The following is a 20,114-nucleotide window of genomic DNA, read 5'->3' on the forward strand; positions in this document are numbered from 1 at the left end:
TTATCACGACTGGAGGAATCGTCTTCACTGGTATTAGTTTCAAAGACAATGCGTATTAACGACGGAAACCAGGAGACTCTTCACAATTATGGCTAATGGGCCGTCCCTAAATGACGTCACCCACCTAGGGGTGTGTCAGACATTTGTGACGATGTGACGAGGGGGGAGGGGTTAGAGAAATGTGACGTCACATCAAAATGCGCAACTTTGTATATATACAACACGTCCTACTTAATTAAATAAGACTGTAATAAATGTTTCTCCTACATCAGAGTGCAGCACCACATTAAATACGCACTACAATGACAATAGTTTAAAGCGATTTGAAACATGTTTTTTTTTTTGGGGGGGGGGACAGAGCTTTGTGACGTCATATTTGAGGGGGGATCTGACTTTTTGTGACGCTGTGTGCCGAAAGGGGGGGGGGTCAAAAATCTCGTGACGTCATTTATGGACGGCCCCTAATCGCGTGAAGCTGTAATCACCGCCAAAACACGGTACTCGAATTGTAAATGTGGGTTTACTCGTAACCAATTGGCACGTTTGATTAACGTGACAAATCTCATTAATTGGCTGTCGGGTTTAACGAGATTAGTTTTTACGCAATGCAACCCAAAAAAACCTTTTACGGATTAGAAAATGTTTGTTTTGCATATAGTATTTACCACACGCGTGTGACCAATGCAGACTTGAGGCCTTGGCAACAGATGTCTCTGGCGTTTGAACATCTTACCACCTCCCGCATTATTGCTGGAAAGGGCAAAAGGCTTTAATTTTTTCAATGTAACTCATCAGGCCCTCACGGTGTAAACAAGTGCCGGCTCCACCCCTTACTATCCACTCCGTCTCTACACGGGCCGCTGCACGTGCTTTGAAAAAAGGCTTTGCCCGAAACGTCGCCCAATTGTCTCATTTTAAGTTTTGACTCCTCTTACTTCGCATTCCTACGCTACTTGTTTTGAGCTTCTTTCGCACCCTACGTAGCTCATCGGAAGTGCGAGAAATGACAGTATCGCAGAGTTGCATTGTATGTTTTGCCATAAATTGGCGGAAACGGAACAAGGAAAGGCGCCCGAGTTGGGAATCGAATCCAGGTGTAACTTGCACACGTCGTTACCACGAGGCAGTCTTGTCAAACGTCGGAAATGTGGCCTACAACGTCCTCTAGTGCAAAACATCGTACACTATCTTAAAACTTCATCTCGTTTTGGCTGCATATTTGGACGGCCACGTGACCAGATCACTCGGAACGCTAAGCGGGTCTCGCAAGCCAAGCAGGTGCAGCCTGGATATTCCCTGAATTGGCAAATGCGATGCACAACGGGTGTTATATACTGCTTCGGGGCCATGTCAGCAGGTGGCATTGCAACATTTGTTGAACTGCATTTTCAGTCCGTGTTCCCCTGTATTCACAAACCCACAGTTGATCAACGTGCCAAGGTACCATCATATTAAAAGCCACGACCTGTAAGCATGTGGAGGCCGCCGTCAATGCTGCACTCGGTGAAATGAAATTGGCAATGAATATTAGACGTGGACGCAAAATGAAGGCGACACGGGGCGGAGGGGGGGGGGTTACAAATGCACGAAGAGAAACAGTCGTGAAAACACGCAGAACTGAAAAAAATACGACGTAAAATTACCTTCCAGCACATCATCCCTCTCGGATTGACAAAGGCGGGGGTTGATTTGTGGGAAGCCAAACGTTATCACTCTATGGACTAGATCTCCCTGTCGTATAAATGTCCAATTTCCCATTCTGATTAAGGAACCCACAACCATGGTTCATTTTAGAAGACATTTTGATTTTGAGGCAAATATTGAAAGGAAGCTGAATCTTAAAAGTTCAAATATGGAATTGTGGATTAAAATGCAGCCAATTTTAGTCGACGAGTATCAACACAAACGAGAACAGGAAGTTAACTAAACTACCACGCAAACAAAGGCGTCACACCACATTGTCACACGCATTACAGTTCACCGCAAATAAAAAAAACTTCAGACACCACCAAAGAAACGTAGACAAATCAAAAGCACGGAACATCCAAGTGTCGAGCTGTGGTCTTTTATTGATCAAAATCCCGAATTACAGATCGAGTGACCCCCCCTCTCACTTCTTCTTGGGTTCAACACCGCCGTCCTCCGCCGCCTCCTTGGCACGCTTAGCGCGGATGCCAAAGAGCCTGGCGTGGCTGCGAGCCACACGCAGGGTGACAAACGCCTTGAAGTTCTTCTCATCCTCCGTGATCTTGCGCGCCTTCTCCACCCTCTGGTGCTGTGGGAACGAGAGTTTTGGTGGAAAGGAGATGGGGGGTGCGCGGGTTGGTATTGAATTAATTATAAGCAAACACCTAAACATTGGACATTACAATACGCATTGGTGTCTCTTCAGAAGACCTTTCCACCGTCTGAAAACACGGGGAATTTCACACGACTGGATAATTACGTGCAATTACATATTAATATACAGCATATGGTTGCTTCATCTTGTAGCTACTTATCCACAATGCCGCGAGTCGTTTTAAAATAACTAAGAGAACATCTTTACACGACTCAACTGACACTTTGCAAATTATTTATTAAGTTAATGCACTCATTAATCTTTCTTCAAACTCATGATGGACAGCCAGTAAGATAGCCGAGGTGTAGCCAGAACGGAAGCACTGCCATTTGGGATGCATCGTCATTTGAACAGTTAATGCAAAGTTACTGATTTAACATCTGAAGCGTGAGCTAGTGCCACTTCTCACTAGCATGTGTAGTCGTAGTGACTAGACTATAAAATGCCACTGCATCATCGGTCGTCAGACAAATCAGGGTTCAAACGGATTTTCATCAATGAGGTACAGAGATTCCGGAGAAGCTGTCATCACACGACCGATAAATGTCAGACCAGTGGAAATAAACCGTTAATTTCGTCAACTAATTGAGCGAAATGCACTCGAGTGTACGTTCACCCTAAACGAGGTGCTTTAAAAAAGCAAAACCCCTGAAAAAATTACAAATAGGCACGAATAACAGAAAACGCTGTGCAACAGATGTTACGGATGAACAGTGTGCATGAAAGCACACCAATATACACACACGACTCCGTATGTATAGCTTTAGACACCACAAACATGTTGATAATTGCAGCACGTACCTGTGAAATCGGCATCACCGTCCCCTTCAGCTGTGTAGCCAGCTTCAGCTCCTCGGGCTAGAGAGAGACAAACTCGGTGAGAAAGGCAACGTTTCACGAGACCACTTCTTGATCCATTTCACAAGATCCTTCAAAACACAGCGGTTGCACCGCGTGTGGAACAATTATGGAAAACGCGCCATGGGTCCCACTGCTGGAAAACCGGTAACAGCTGAAATACGCCTTACATGATTGTTGCCATGATGGAAAGGGGCAACTGGTGTGTACATGCACAAAATCCTTGTGTCAATATGCTTGCTCCATGACATGATCAGCTAACAAGGCAAGACGTTATTTTAAAACCAACAAAGTTCACCTTTAAGCAGACAAGCGCTTTGAAACCTTCAACACCTTCAAACCAATGTGTGTAAGAGTGGAACTGCATTTACGTGCAAATTTACATAATAGGGTGCAGCAACTCTTGGTGCATGGGGAAAATGCTGCATGTAGCCTTAAAGGCAGTTTACAAGGGAAATCTTCAGCTTAAGCATTAAACAAACTTCTAGCAAGGTGTGGAAGTCCATCTGCTTCACTCAGGACGTTAAATATCCCAACGCCATTAGCAGAGTAGGGCACTGTGTGATGGCATGATCCAAATGTGAAAAAAAATTACTTGCAAAATTAATACATGGCAATCATCACACCTCCCCCCCCCCAACTGCGAAAACATGGCAGGACTCTCCTGAAAACAGCCACGGGACTCTGCGAGGCTTTCCTGGGTAACCCAAGCGCAGCAATAACAACAACAACGCAACACGCACCGAGCTGTCTCCCTTTGCAGGCTTGGAGGCCTTCTTGGGGAAGAGGATGAGCTTGGAGCGGTAGATCTTGAGACGCTGCACGTTGGCCTGCAGGGACTCTGTTGACTTGTTGCGCCGCCGATGATCCACCGCGATGCCGATTGTGCGAGCCACCTTGCGGTTGATGCCGGCAGCCTGGGGGGAAAACACAAAGGGTTTCCATGTAGAGCAGTGTTCTTCGTTGCAAGGCAAGCACCTGGTGGCCATTAAGTGCCTCACTGATGTATTATCAGTGAAAGTGCCCCCCCCCCCTCTGAAAATTAGCAAAGAACGCCGAGCAATAAAGCATTAAGCGACATGTTGTACAAGCACATACAGCAATTTCTACATATGCCATATACTCGAGATTTATAAGAAAAAAATTGTAGGCTTACATTAAGAGAACTAAATGTATTTTCTGTAAGAGATCACAAGTTTTATAGCCTTGGTATCCCCATCATGTGCCGATTAAGTTGAATTGAGCACATCTGGCTAGCTTTGCAAGTGTTGTACATAGATAAGTAAAACAAATATTATTTGAAGATTTGAAGCTTTCGAGACTGCAAGGATTCATACTCTTTGTTTTTTTTCGGTAAAGTCACGTAGGTAAAATAAATGAAAGCAACTAAATTATTTTACCTACGTGACTTTACCGAAAAAAACCAAAGAGTATAATTTGAAGAACTGATTGACAAAGGAACTGTTGGAATCAGATGTTTATGGAGGTGTACAATACCGATGTCAGAACACAAAACTTCAGACGGGTGCCATTCACATTTTCAAAAGTAAAATCCGCTTTATCCAACCCTGCCATGTTAGGGGATTGAACTGGTGAACTCTGGATTCCAAGTACAGTGGACTAACCATTCCACCATGGCAGCTTCCCCCCAACATCTATGCAACAGGTGGTCAACACAAAGCCATCTTAAATTTACCAACATCACCAATACAATTTACTCAGTCTCAACCCTTGCCCATGTAAAATGCAGAAGCAGGGAGATGTAAAGTTGGATGACCACCCAAGGGGAAAGACGTGAAACGACAGACGCGCAAGTGCTCACCTTCAGCTCCTCGAGGGAGAATCCGCGCCCGGAGCGCACCTTGGTGTGGTAACGCAGCGTGGGGCAGCGCACGATGGGCCTGAGGTCACCTCCCACTGGCCTGGGGGCGATCTTCCGGGCCTTCGCAAGACGATTCTTGCGCCTATGGGACAATGCGCACAACTGCGGTGGTCAAACCTTGGTTCTTGATGATGGAACATGGCTTTGCAAAACCCATCGCCGGTTTTACGGAACTCACTTTTGTTTTCTGATTTAACTCACGGCACACTATCATTACTTTCTATTTATATCGCAAGGCATAATGGATTGTGACAGGGTGCCAGCAGCAACTCAATATTTAAACATAAACTACAATTATAACAAATTGCTTTAAAATTACATATTATAATTGTAGTGCATACTCTCATGGAGCAAGATAGTGGGGTGGGTTTTACTGCTGTCAGACAAAAAGGGTTCGAGGGTATCATCAACAGATGTACAGAGATTCCGGAGAATGTCATCACCCAGCAGAAGATTGCCACACCTTGTGTCCTACACTTCACAAGTAATTTATTTCAAATCGCTTTGCCTCTGCAGTGGTTACGAATTGTTGCAGTGGTTGAGTGCTCTAAAGAGAAAACCACGGTTCACCAAAACTGGTGTACAAGTGGAAATGTTCACTCCAAAATGGACAATGCCAACCTTTAAAAAAAACTATTTGGGGTCAACTATTTTTATATGCACAAGCCCATTTAGACAAGTCGTATTTTTCAAGACACCTAGGCCACACAATGTGTAGGCCAATAAGGTAAATAAGTTTGAGCCATAATCCATAAGAGGTTTTTGGGTTAGCTCGCATAAACATATGTGCTGTTAAAACCCACCAACACCCGACACAGCGAACTAGTAAGGGTTGTCACGTAAACAGAACATGCCAATTCGTCACTAGTACAGCACGGACTTAAGAGGCAAAAAATGTACTGTAAAATACATTAGCAAACACACGAATCACCAACGCGTGCTAAACACACTTGTTTAAGTAGTTTGGCCCTTTCAATTAGAATATCGGTGCCACCGACCCAGCATGCGTAGCGGGGGACTTGGTAACGTCGGTGATGTGGTGGTGCAGGTCCAAGTGGGAATCACGCTGTATTCCCGCATGTCCTGAAGCAGAAGATTACTGCTCGATCGAATCACATTCGCAAATTTGATTTGTAACTTTGATCATTACCTGTGTATCGATAGTCTAAATTTTAACGTGCCATTTCATTGAGGGACTGTTATCTTGGTGGGGTCTGGGAGTGTTTTGTTGTTGCATTCTGCTGCCTTGCCCAACCTTGCTAAATTAGACGTGTTATATTGTTTACATTTAGTGACTTGCTTATCGTTTTTTCTTCTTCTTCATTTAGCCGCCTCGTTTTTTCCGATTATGTTTGCTGTTGCGACTCGCCGACTCCGTGCCCCGTACTGGACATCCGCGGGCAAAAAAATAAATAAGGAGAGCTTCATAGCTAATCGGATTCCTCCTCCAGAATTCGGGCCCCGACGCGCGCCATGCGGAAACATGCGACACGCGGGTGGTAAGTATACCGGACCTGCGCTCCTTGCGGGCGGGCTGGTTGAACCACGTGCGCACCCTTTTCTGCCAGTCCTTGTGGAAATGCGCATTTGGGATCATGTTGTTCCGCTTGGGCGCCATGCTTGCGTTTTGTTAGTCGGCCCTGCGGAACCAAAAACAAAAAAACCGCGTAAATCCAACGTTCCTACCACACCGATTAGCTACGGCCCGGCGCGAAAGAAGCTCAACGGACAGTGCATAGACTGGACTTAAGTTAATACAACGAGCTTCATAGCTCTGGACTTAAATTAAAACGAGCTGCATAGCTCGTCGAATTCCTCCAGTATGCATAAATACGATTCTGATACACGTAACGCGTTAAGGAAAAAAACATAAGCACAGCTGGTCACGTGGTTAACACCATTTTGGTAACACCCACTCGTGCAGATGATTGTGTGTACATCCATGCACACACCACCGTTACGGAGATTAAAACAACAAATCACGATCCTTATGTCAAACTCGAAGAGCAAGATAGTGGGGTGGGTTTTACTGCCGTCAGACAAAAAGGGTTCGATGGTATCATCAACAGATGTACAGAGATTCCGGAGAATGTCATCACCCAGCAGAAGATTGCCACCCCTTAACTTGTGTCCTACACTTCACAAGTAATTTATCTCCTACTCCACAGTCAACCCACTAGTCAAATTACTGGGCTCCTGCGGGCATTTAAAAAAATCCCGCGATAGCTCTCAGAGCCCCCCACCACCAACCCCACGCGCGCCCATCCCAACATCAGCAGCGGCCACGGTCTATCCACTGCTGGACAAAGGGCCTCTCACCACCAAAGTCAACGCCACAATCACAAGTTATTTATACTGGAGGAATCCCGATGAGCCATGAGCTTTCCCCCCCACCCCCCCCTACAGACGTCCAGGTCATTACGTTACAAACCCACGGCTAGGATTTGCAAACGAGCGGGATTTTCGCGCTCCATCTTCGAGGTGTTACGAACTCTCGAGATCCGTCGCACGCCTTTTGGCTGCCCCCCCCTACCTCCCACGTCCACTATTCCTCACCATCACAGCCTAGCATCGATGGCACCTTCTAGCGCCGCCGCGTGCCAAAGCCCGCGTACACGTTTGTAAACAGTGTTGTCCGTTGTTAAACCCGCGCGTTACATCTAATTCACGTCTCCCCCAACACGTGGGCGGCAACACGGTGGATTGAACCAGCGCGACCCGAGTTTGAGTTACTGTACGAAGGGTATCGCCGCTTCAATCAATTCACGCAAAGATTCTGGCCTTACGACTCCACTCCCGAGTATCGTCTTTTTTTTAACAAACGGGTTCCACGTTTCCCTCGCACGTTACACGTCCGTCTATTTTACGATTAAGCAAATCGAACCCACAGGAGACGGGACGGAAGATAAAATCAAAAGAGGGCCCGAGATTCACGATGCACGAAGGCAAAGCGAGGAGGGAAGGAGAGGGAGGACGCGACACGTCTCCATCCAGCTCGCGCGAATCCGGACGTCTCCCCATTCATCCGCGCCGACCGTGCCGCCAAACGTCGCGGCTACTTGAGCTCTCCGAGCGCGGCCGTAGCGCGGCCGTGGCGCGGCCGTGCGGAGCGCGGGCGGCCGCGGATGGGCGCCGATTGCGATGGAGCCACGGAGCGACACTCACCGCTGGCGAGAATGGCCGCGCCGGAAAAGGGACCCGCGCACGGAATTGTGGGGGGTTTAAAGCGGCGGTTTGGGATCACGTCCGAGCTATCGCGAGACTTGAGGCCGAGGGCGCTTCTCGTGATGAGCAAGTCTCGCGAGACTTGATTGGCCCCGCCTTTAAAGGGACTGCGTGCGAAAATTGCAGGATTTGCCATCGCAAACCTGTCAACCCCTTATCAGACCAATTCATACCTTATTGGTCAACCCCGTGCCCCTTATAAATCTCAACGTTCATCCTATACAGTATACACGACACTATACACTAAACTATAAACTCCACTATACAGTACACTATACACCACACTGCTGTACACTAACACTACTATACACTAGACTGTACACTACACTATACACTACACTACTACATGGCTGTCAACCCCTTATCAGACCAATTCAGACCTTATTGGTCAACCCAGTGCCTCTTATAAATCTCAACGTTCATCCTATACACGACACTATATACTAAACTATAACAGGTCCCTGCAGGGTGGGCTGGTAGGACAAGTCTCTGCGCTGTCTATTGCTGATTTTACACCCAACAGCACGAGATTTCACTTCGTTAAAGTATTGAAAGGGGACGGACGGACACATTAATCTATTGCAGGCTGGTACACTCAGTTTACAACTTCGTTCCTACCAGTATAAACTCCACTATACAGTACACTATACACCACACTGCTGTACACCACACTGTTCTACACTACACTACTATACACTACACGAAACACTCCACTTCACTACATGGCTTTCAACCCATTATCAGTGCCATACCTTATTGCAGACAAATTCCTACCTTATTGGTCACCCCGTGCCGCTTATAAATATCAACGTTCATCCTACAAAGTCACCATCGCAAGGGATAAACCCAATTAGACAATCACCACTAGTAAACTCACTACATAAATGTCAACCCCTATCAGTGCCCTGCCTTATTACAGATCAAGTAAGACCTTACTGGTCACACCGTGCCCCTTATAAATCTCAACGTTCACCCTACAAAGTCCCATCACAAGGGAGAAACACAAATAGACAATCACCACTAGTACACTCACTACATAAATGTCAACCCCTATCAGTGCCCTACATTATTACAGATCAAGTAAGACCTTACTGGTCACACCGAGCCCCTTATAAATCTCAACGTTCATCCTACAAAGTCCCATCGCAAGCGAGAAACACAAACAAATAGACAAAACAATGTTGTTGCCCGTATTGAAACGGCTGTGTGCGGTATGGACCTTAAAACTCAATTTCCCTGTACAAGAATACGGGGTAAACCGTACGGGTTGACACGGTATGCCACCATATGATTTTCCACGACACCATATCAACCTTCAAGTTGATTCCATTTAACTTGGTCACAACTGAAGAGAGACCAGGCCGAGTCGAATTCGCGAGAGTAAAATGAATGAGTGAGAGTGGCTGGGCGAATTAGCTCCGTTCGTATGGGCGAGTGTACGCGGCAGCGAGCCTTCGACACTTCACGTGGCAAGCCTCCGAAGTGCACCTAGCCTGGCACGGGCGTCGTGGTGACGTCGCTGTCACTGAGTGACGAGTGGCGGGCGTTGGTGTTGGTAAACGCAAGGGCGAGCGTGGGTGTGAGTCACATTTCAAGTTGATTTGAGCTCAACTCAAGGCCCTGCTGGATGAGTCTCACTTGTATGAGTGATCTGGGTCACCAACGAGACAAAAACAGCGAGCCCCATCACCCCACTGCCCAGCTTCCACAACACAGAGCTCATCAGTGAGCCCCACGACTACACAGTCCAGCTTCCACAACACAGAGCTCATCAGCGAGCCCCACAACCCCACTGACCAGCTTCCACAACACAGAGCTCATCAGCGAGCCCCACGACTACACAGCCCAGCTTCCACAACACAGAGCTCATCAGCGAGCCCCACGACTACACTGTCCAGCTTCCACAACACAGAGCTCATCAGCGAGCCCCACCACCTCACTGCCCGGCTTCCACAACACAGAGCTCATCAGTGAGCCCCACAACCCCACTGCCCGGCTTCCACAACACAGAGCTCATCAGTGAGCCCTACCACCCCACTGCCCGGCTTCCACAACACAGAGCTCATCAGTGAGCTCCACAACCCCACTGCCCAGTTTCCACAACACAGAGCTCATCAGTGAGCCCCACAACCCCACTGCCCGGCTTCCACAACACAGAGCTCATCAGTGAGCCCCACAACCCCACTGCCCGGCTTCCACAACACAGAGCTCATCAGTGAGCCCTACCACCCCACTGCCCAGCTTCCACAACACAGAGCTCATCAGTGAGCCCACAGCCCCACTGTACAGCTTCCACAACACAGAGCGCATCAGTGAGCCCCACCACCCCACTGCCCAGCTTCTTCAACAAAGAGCTCATCAGCGAACCCCACGACTACACTGCCCAGCTTCCACAAGACAGAGCTCATCAGTGAGCCCCACCACCCCACTGCCCAGCTTCCACAACACAGAGCTCATCAGCGAACCCCACGACTACACAGCCCAGTTTCTATAACACAGAGCTCATCAGCAAGACCCACGACTACACAGCACAGCTTCCACAACACACAGCTCATCAGCGAGCCCACAATCACACTGCCCAGTTTCCATAACACACAACTCATCAGTGAGCCCACCGCCCCACTGCCCAGCTTCCACAACACAGAGCTCATCAGCGAGCCCCACGACTGCACAGCCCAGCTTCTTCAACAAAGAGCTCATCAGTGAGCCCCACCACCCACTGCCCAGTTTCCAAAACACAGAGCTCATCAGCAAGCCCCATCACCCCACTGCCCAGTTTCCACAACACAGAGCTCATCAGCGAGCCCCACGACTACACATCCCAGCTTCTACAACACAGCTCATCAGCGAGTCCACAACCACAATGACCAGCTTCCACAACACAGAGCTCATCAGCAAGCCCACGACCCCATTGCCCAGCTTTTAAAACACAGAGCTCATCAGCGAGTGCACCACCACCCTGTCCGGCTTCCACAACACAGAGCTCATCAGCGAGCCCACAAACCACACTGCCCAGCTTCTACACCACAGAACTCATCAGCAAGCCCCAACACTCAACAGCACAGAGCTCATCAGTGAGCCCACAACCACACTGCCCAGCTTCCACAACACAGAACTCATCAGCAAGCCCCACCACCACACTGCCCAGCTTCAGTCTTCCACGGCAATAATGGACAGCACTTATCCGGTTCGGCACAAACCACAGAAAAATCGGACGCCTAATGCACAAGTGGAAGATCAAAGCCTGCCTTGATCTCCTTCGTGGAACTGCGGCTATGATCTCAAAATCATGGACCACATTACATCGCACTGCCCCAATTTACATTTAAAGGTCCTGGGTGAGTGGGTGTAACTGAAGTTCACCGACTCTCAAAGCAATTAAATGGTTAAATCACTTAGAAGCGAATCTCTATTAAACTAATACATTTAAAAGTAAATGTCAATTGGCCCCACAAAAGAATATAAGATTGTACGGGTCTATACAGACAGGGCATTGCGTATCCACACATTTAGGTCACATACTGTATAGGCGGGAGGAGTGACCTGTGTGACTCTGCCTCAGTGTTCTTCACTCGGGGGGGAGGGGGCACTTTCGCCGATAACTCTTTATTTTAGTTTTCCAGGGAAGGCCCCACTGAGCCACACCGCTCTTTTTCAGAAGCGACCTGACCTCAACGAAGACATGAGTGTGTGCGGGCCGCCACGCATTTGAAACAATTGTGGGTTTGACAGCAGCACGATGATGATGGGGGGGGGGGGGTGTCACGTGGTGTGCATTGTCGGGAGCCGCACTAAAGGCCACCAGGGCCCGCCAGTGGCCTGCGGGCCTCGCAATGCAGAGCACTGCTGCATCCTCACACGGGCCTGCTTGCTGGCCTCCGTAGTGAGCAGCAGATGGCAGTGTAGGGTGGTGCATTGCGCACCACCCGTATATGCTCACCGACTTTGTAAGCCAGCAATAACTATAGAGCATTGTGCAGTATGGTTAAATTACCCCCACGACCGACACTGTCGACACTGTCGGTCGTGGTGGCCTTTGTCAACAGTAACTTGACAATAGGGTTGTACATGTAGATTATTATAAACGGATACATTCTGGATCCTGCATTGATGGGATACTATAAACATTTTTTTTTTTATTTTGGCAGGTAAGGACCGCCGGGCTATATAGCTATTTTTCAGAAGCGACCTGACCACAAATGATAGCTCAACGAAGTGGCTTATCACGTGGACATTTATAGCAGCCAGATACTCTAAACGCGTGTTGGTTCTAAATGTGGAGGGGGAAAACCAGAAAGACCCGGAGAAAATGTCACGCTGCCACGGGGAGAGAGAAACGCGCAAACTCCAAATATTCAACAGCCGTCAGTGCAGGGACCGAACCCTCCAACTCCTGCATACCAGGCGAGGGAGTTGACATCTCGCCACCGCAGCGATGACATTTTTATGGTGGCCCCTAGATACAACCCGAATGGCAACATACCACAGGGAAGGTGCAACCCAAATAAGGGGATACATATTACTCTGCATATATAAGTGGACGACTGCGGTGGAATGCATCAGTGATTGAACAATTGTTATTAGTATTATTATTGTTAATTGTTTGCAATAATGGCCAATCGTGCCCTAAAAAACATCAAATGGAATCTCTCGCAGAGAAGTACAACGCTTCACATGAGACAACAGCCCATAGCAGTGGATACCATAGAGCTATCTCTGACATCCCTTCACGTGATCCCTAAGCTATACAATAGGGGCAGCACTTTCCTACCCACTCTGCGTGACAGTGACTGATGACAGTCCAACCGATCATTTTAATTCTAAGAGGTGGAATTTAGCCAAATTAATTACTGTACAGTATAAAACGAACTTTGATGTAATGAGGTTTTTTTGGTGTGTGTGTGTGTGTGTGCAGTCATTGGTGACCGGACCGAAACCATCATTATTAACTCACCATGAACTCTCAGCACTCGAGAAACCGGTTGAATCACGGACGACATCCTGAAATCGAACCCAGGATCTCAGCATTGCCAGGCTCAGCGCTCTGACCTCCGAGCCACCCGGCGTCCTCCTCATTAAAGTGTCTTCAATATCCGGTCACCCCCCCCCTCTCTTGCCTACTCCCCACCACAGCCGCATTTTTTCCCGAGCAAGCTGGCACACACGCCTAGCTCCAACTATGCTGTCATACACTCACGTTAATCACGTTAATCCTCACAATCATGAGCCATGCACAGCAGATTCACAAACGTCCCCTTGGGGGCCTTGTTAGATGGGGGGGGGGGGGGTTATATTATCTAAAAAAATAGAACATATGTGACTGTGAAATAAAAATGCATGACATGGCATGATGTGACTGCTTGGCGGTTTGAGAAGAAGCCCCCCGGGGAAACATTGGGTGGTTTGAGCCCGCTGGCTGAGAAGGTGGAGCTGCGTGGATGTCTTCACCTCGCCCTGCGGTTGTGCGGCTTTGCAACAAAAAAAAATCGCATGACATCACCCGCGTGGAACGCGGCTCGCTGCAGCCGCGGAGCCCACGTGCGGGTAGTGTCCGTGGCGCTCTCAGTTCACTATCGGAGCACGATGCACAGTGTTCACCACCACCAGCAGCACCACTCTCGTTTCCGTGAGTGTGAAGGCCGGGATGCCCACGTGCGTGTGGTGTCCGTGACGCTCTCAGTTCACTATCGGAGCACGATGCACAGTGTTCACCACCACCACCAGCAGCACCACTCTCGTTTCCGTGTTTGCGAATTAAACCCAGGTACACAGGAACAACATAAATCAACACAAATATTAATACGCCGCTGCTGCTGCTGCGAGGATAACCGGAGTTCGCGTAATGATCGATTATATACTCCTTGACGAGGTCAGCGAGGTACTGTAGTCCATTTGTGGCAGGCACTTTGTGTGTAATGGGTGCATCGTGGCTCTTCACCGCCCACCACTTAACTAACCTGCACTGACGGACACGGTGCAGCAGACACAGCATGGGGAGCAACAAAGATCTGATATTCAATAGCAGCATTTTTATTTAATTGCATAGGAAGCATGGCATGAGGTTATTCCATTGATTATATGTATGTACGTTTTCATAACGAATGCCACAAAATCAGTGCTACCACTGTCTCTCCCATCCGGCCAAGCCTCAGAACATGCTCAGGTGTGGCAGTGCAGAACAGAACTTCTGTATTCTGGGAATGCCTGTGGTGGGCCTGGCTTCTATGGGCTCATCACGCCAGCAAGCCACATCACGTCCACGCCAGGGCTTTTGACAAAACTAAAAAAAAATTTTCCAAACGACAGTAGTGAATATAAGACTATTTTTAACAGATTATATCATACAGCCTTTGCCTCGAAGAAGGAACGTCCTTTGCCGGTCTGAGTGCGCTGGCAATTGCGCAGAATCAATCCATGTAACAGCCCTCTCTTGTGAATCCACTGCTGGATGAGAGCCTAGCAGCAACGCCGTGCGGGGCATGGGAGTTATTTTGCCATACTTCACCATCAAGGTCAGCGCGGGTTGGTGAATGAGAACATATATCTGGTAGCATAGACGTACAGTATAGCAATTTATGTTTTTTCACGCACTGATTTCTGCTCACCACAACGTGACCCCGCAACAGCCTATAGCACCTGTTTAACGCACGGTGATTACCCCATCCAATCACCATCTGAGTCTCATTCACCTTTGCCCCCTGGGTGATGTGGTCATAGGTACAATCAATATACGTACCGCTGCATCCATTGCTCCTGAGATTATTTAGATTATTTCGGTGCTATAAATGCCCAAATGACGGGCCACTTTGTTGAGCTACCATTTGTGGTCAGGTGGCTTCTGAAAAATAAGTTAATACCTCAGTGGGCTTTGCCTGCTAGGATGGGGATGGTGTAGTTTTATTTGTTTATGTTTCGGTGATTTGTTTATCTTTCTTGTACTTTGCACTACTATCATGTTTTGTACTGTTTGTTGTTGTAACGTTCTTATCGGCCCTTACTGGACATCTGTGAAAAAGAGCTTCATAGCTCATCGGATGTCTCCAGTATAAACAAATATTCTGATTCTGATTAATAAGAGACACGTCTCTGTGTGTGGTCTGTGCACGGTGAATGCGCACATTGCCACAAAAAATCATGCGGTTACCGGTAATGCACCCCCCCCCCCCCCAAACACACCCAATTTTTACAGCCCGAGTATAAACACAAGGCGAGCAGGATGGATAGGGCTAACAGGACTTATAGCAACCTCATACATATTTCACCAGTGTATATATTCAAATACAGCCGGACACAGGCACAAAACAAATTATCATTCCGGGAGTGGGACTCGGCGAGACGGTGCAAGAAGTTCATCCCGAGCAGAGAGCACGGTGGTGTCAAGAAGTTCATCCCGAGCAGAGATCACGGTGGTGTCAAGAAGTTCATCCCGAGCAGAGAGCACGGTGGTGTCAAGAAGTTCATCCCGAGCAGAGATCACGGTGGTGTCAAGAAGTTCATCCCGAGCAGAGATCACGGTGGTGTCAAGAAGTTCATCCCGAGCAGAGAGCACGGTGGTGTCAAGAAGTTCATCCCGAGCAGAGAGCACGGTGGTGTCAAGAAGTTCATCTTGAGCAGAGAGCACGGTGGTGTCAAGAAGTTCATCCCGAGCAGAGATCACGGTGATGCAAGAAGTTCATCCTGAGCAGAGATCACGGTGGTGTCAAGAAGTTCATCCCGAGTAAAGAGCACGGTGGTGTCAAGAAGTTCATCTCGAGCAGAGATCACGGTGCTGCAAGAAGTTCATCCCGAGCAGAGATCACGGTGGTGTCAAGAAGTTCATCCCGAGTAAAGAGCACGGTGGTGTCAAGAAGTTCATCCCGAGCAGAGAGCACGGTGGTGCAACTGGCGCCATCGGTGAACCCGTGCCCTTGGGACGAGTCAGCCTGCCACGTGCTCTTTCAGATTTGTATTTATACTGGAGCAATCCGATGAGTTATGAAGCTCTTTAGGAACCTTGTGCTCTCTCGTGTTTGGCTTTTCATAAAATATATATTCAGACTTATTCAATGTGTAACAATGCAGTGTTTATTTTAAAGTACAACTATTTAACCCTTCTCCAAAATGTAATTCAGCCTCCCTAAAAAAATACCTGCTGCACATAAGTATAAGTGGTCATGATTCACTTTAACAATGTAGTCCATTGATGTATAATTAACTGAGCTGCAATATATATTTTCTGTTATTGTGTTTTCATAAATGTGTTACGTTGTAGAGCCAGCTGGGTCCGGATTTGGCAAAAACCGAGCCAACTTTTCACCCAGGGAAACTGGAGAGCAGCACAGGCCAAGCATAACTAACTCAACATTAAACTACACAATAACATACTTAAGAATCACAATTAAGAGACAAACAACATATATCCTAAAACATTACAATATATTTTTTACTTAAAATGTCATTCATAGTCATAATTAAACCATCTTATAACAAGATCCTATTTGTGCCTTTTTTGTAGTGGTGAATTATCAGTGCACGCAATTGCTCGAACGCGCTAATCGGAGGTGTGGGGGAAAGACAGAAAACTCAACACACACAAAATTATTATAAAAACATGAGTTTTCAATCTAGATGATTTTAAAGTACATAGCTCCAGTGGCTTCCTAAAATCGGAAGAGCGTTCCAGATGGCCGCAGAGAAGCGCATCTGCAAGGATGCTACATGCTGTGATCGTCATTGTTCGATGGCTGAGCCAAAAGCCGCCTATGCTGCTGCTGCTGCTGCGAGGATGACAACCGGAGTTTGCGGGATGATGGTTGATGCTCCTTGCCGAGATTAGCGAGATAAGGGTTACAGATGATGGCCTCAGATACAAGGAACTACCATGCACTTCTTCAGGAAATGCTGGTGCCGTTTTTTGCATAACGCGCAAAGCATGTGTTCATCACACACTTTTATTATTATTACTACACACTTTTATTGAACTTGCCGTGTCTTCTGTTTGTATTTTTTTTTTACCTTTGACACTTAATATCTTCGGATCTACCGAAGCCTAGTAGGCTGAAAATTTCTCTCTCGTTGTGGTCCTATTCCTGCTTTTAACTAAAATTTACTCGTTAATTATCGTACATTTTACCCCCCCCCCTCCCTCTTTTGGAAATCACGAATGGTCGCGCCCACCCTCTGTGACGACAAACGTCTCGTGCAATCACAGCGGCTGTTGCTGGACCAGCCTATGACCAATGAGAGGGGCGCGCTTCTATCGCCGCTCGTCATGGCGCCGGAGCGGCCGCTGTGCTGCCCCCTCTTCCTTAGCGCGAGAACAGAACGCGTACACACAATTATTAGGTCATAAAAAAAATCAAGATTTCCAATGCACTCATTTTTATGTGCACTGAAAAGTAGAAGATACATTATTTTGACCCCGGAATTAATCGAATTTGACGTGCTCAGTAAAAGTGGGTGGCTTCCTTTCGATATTCTAGATTTGAAGCTTTCGTGACTGCAAGGATCCATACTTTTTGGTTCTATTCGGTAAAGTCACGTAGGTAAAAAATAAAACAACAAAAAAATCACGACGTTTTGGCCACAACACAAGTGGCCTTCATCAGGTGAAGGGACCAAACTGTCCAGAGGACAGCGTTGGAGTGAAGAAAGCCAAGCCCAGGTCGCCTCCTTTAAGCTGTGAGGGGGTAAACAGAAAACGCCTTGACAAAGGAATTAGCATAAAATGTGCCACTGTGAAAGCTTGGAATTAGTATAAAATGCTGTACTACCGTGAGAGTTTGGGATGCCACTACATGAATAAATATACTGTACCATTGAAAATTAGTTTAATGTTTGGTTCGATTTAGAACATCTTTCCAATGATTGCTTAATTTGAAACCATCCTCTCGGGTTGAAATTGTGTCTGTTTGTAAATCTGAATTGCCTCGTGGACAAATCTCTGATAAAAACCCGTGGGTTTGCAGAGAACCTTGGTATCAGAGAAAACTATATCGTGATCACCCACAGCGTTGTAACAGTGATCAGCTACGGCAGAAGAATTCGTTCTGCCGTGTTTCAAATCTGATTTGTGCTCACGCATTCGGTCAGAGACATGTCGTTTCGTCTCCCCAATATAGCAGTCACCACAGGTGCAGATCAATTTGTAAACCTCGGGGTACTGTAAGTCAGGAATGACATCCTTCATGGAAGGGATCAGGTCACGGATTTTGTGTACCGTATTGAACCGGACCAGGATCTTGTGTTTGTTTAGAATTTTGGAGATCTTTTTAGTAACGCCTGCTATATATGGTAGTGTGATGGTTTTGATCGGAGCATCAAGTGGTTGTTTCTGTATGGAGGGAGAAACAGCTTGGCGGATGGTACGGTCAGAATATCTGTTCCTTTTGAGGGCCAGATGTACATGTTTTAATTCACTGGTCAGGTGGTGTTGGTCCGAAATGCAATGAGCCCTGTGGTATAACGTTTTGATGAGAGAATTATTTTGCGTCGGGTGGTGGTGGGAATCAGGTTTCAAGTAGGAATCTGTGTGGGTGGGTTTTCTGTAGACAGAATGTCCCAATGAGCCATCAGGTCTCCTCTCAAACAGAACATCCAAGAATGGCAGCTTGCCATCTTTCGCCACTTCCATGGTGAATTTGATGGCGGGGTGTCTGGAATTGATGTGGTCTAGGAAAAGGTTCAAAGCTGGGAGGCCATGTGGCCAAATGACGAAAGTGTCGTCTACATATCTCTTCCACAGGGAAGGTCTGAGGGTGGAAGTCTGGATGGCGTCTGATTCAAATTTTTCCATGAAAACATTGGCTATCACTGGTGACAAGGGGGAACCCATGGGGGTACCCTCATTTTGTTTGTAGAAGGTGCCATTCCAAGTAAAGTAGGTATTGGTGAGGCAGTGCCTAACCAGCGCAGGTGTATCGGGGTCTAGTCCATGTTGAACCAAATTTTCAATTTTCAATTAAATGGTATCAGGTACTGGGAGCTTGGTGAACAGAGAAACCACATCGAAGCTGACAAGGATATCATCAGGGGACAGTACAACGTCTTTGACCATAGAGACCAATTGGGCTGAGTTAAGTACTTCTGAGGCGTCTTGCCAGTGAAAGGCAGCAAGGTATCTGACAGAAAACGGGCTAGTCTGTAGGTAGGGGAGTTGATCGTGGATACGATGGGTCGTAGTGGGGTGCCTTCTTTATGAATCTTGGGAACACCATAGAATCTAGGGGGTCTTGCAGCAGAAGGTTTAAGGGAGGAACGTTTAGTTGGTTCGATTAGGGAGGTCGAACTTGTGATGATCTTATTGGTTTTTATCGTTAGGATATTAGTAGGGTCATATTTAATTTTTGAGTAACTTCCATCGTTGAGCAGGTTCTGGATTTTGTTGTTGTATGAATCTTTATCCATAATTACATTAGCGTTGCCTTTGTCGGCTGAGAGGATGACTATATCATTTCTGTTTTTTTTAAATTCGCGAGTTCAGAGCGTTCATTTTTGCTGATGTTGCTAATGGGTTTCTTAGCATTCTTAAGAATAGTGGCTATTTCAGCTCTCGCAACGTCTGCTTGTATGTGTCCTACGCCTTTGAGGGCTACATCGACCTGAGAGATGATATCATCAACTGGTATGTGTTTTGGGGTGACAGCAATATGCTTTGAGGTAACAGCAATATGCTTAATTTTAGATTTGAAGTTTTCGTGACTGCAAGGATCCATATTCTTTGGTTCTGGAATTGTCACAGCAAAATTACTGTAATTTTGCTGTGACAATTCCACCTGTGACAATTCCACCTGATGACGGAAGCTTGTGTTGCCTCCGAAACGTCGTGAT

General features: G+C 47.1%; 2 protein-coding genes and 3 non-coding genes across 5 annotated transcripts in view; 1 reads left to right on the forward strand and 4 right to left on the reverse strand.

The window, feature by feature from the left end:
• COX4I1 (cytochrome c oxidase subunit 4I1) overlaps window positions 1-20,114 on the forward strand; it is a 293,476-nt gene that overhangs the window by 158,968 nt on the left and 114,394 nt on the right. The window lies entirely within an intron of this gene.
• On the reverse strand, window positions 2,050-8,384 carry RPL13 (ribosomal protein L13). Its single transcript, XM_032974463.2, has 6 exons — window positions 8,247-8,384; window positions 6,596-6,721; window positions 5,022-5,163; window positions 3,943-4,116; window positions 3,143-3,199; window positions 2,050-2,275 (listed from the first exon to the last, which is right to left on the reverse strand). Exons 2-6 carry the CDS (start codon window positions 6,697-6,699, stop codon window positions 2,111-2,113), a joined length of 642 nt encoding a protein of 213 aa, XP_032830354.1. The 5' UTR covers window positions 6,700-6,721; window positions 8,247-8,384; the 3' UTR covers window positions 2,050-2,110.
• Window positions 2,783-2,872, reverse strand: LOC116954282 (small nucleolar RNA MBII-202). Its single transcript, XR_004404711.1, has one exon. It is a non-coding gene; the product is annotated as a small nucleolar RNA MBII-202 (small nucleolar RNA).
• On the reverse strand, window positions 5,444-5,523 carry LOC116954284 (small nucleolar RNA MBII-202). The gene has a single exon (XR_004404713.1). It is a non-coding gene; the product is annotated as a small nucleolar RNA MBII-202 (small nucleolar RNA).
• LOC116954283 (small nucleolar RNA MBII-202) lies at window positions 7,100-7,179 on the reverse strand. Its single transcript, XR_004404712.1, has one exon. It is a non-coding gene; the product is annotated as a small nucleolar RNA MBII-202 (small nucleolar RNA).

The sequence above is a fragment of the Petromyzon marinus genome, chromosome 54 (genome assembly GCF_048934315.1).
Source record: "Petromyzon marinus isolate PM22_M1 ecotype Great Lakes invasive population chromosome 54, UKy_Petmar_22M1.pri1.0, whole genome shotgun sequence".
Lineage (NCBI taxonomy): Eukaryota > Metazoa > Chordata > Hyperoartia > Petromyzontiformes > Petromyzontidae > Petromyzon > Petromyzon marinus.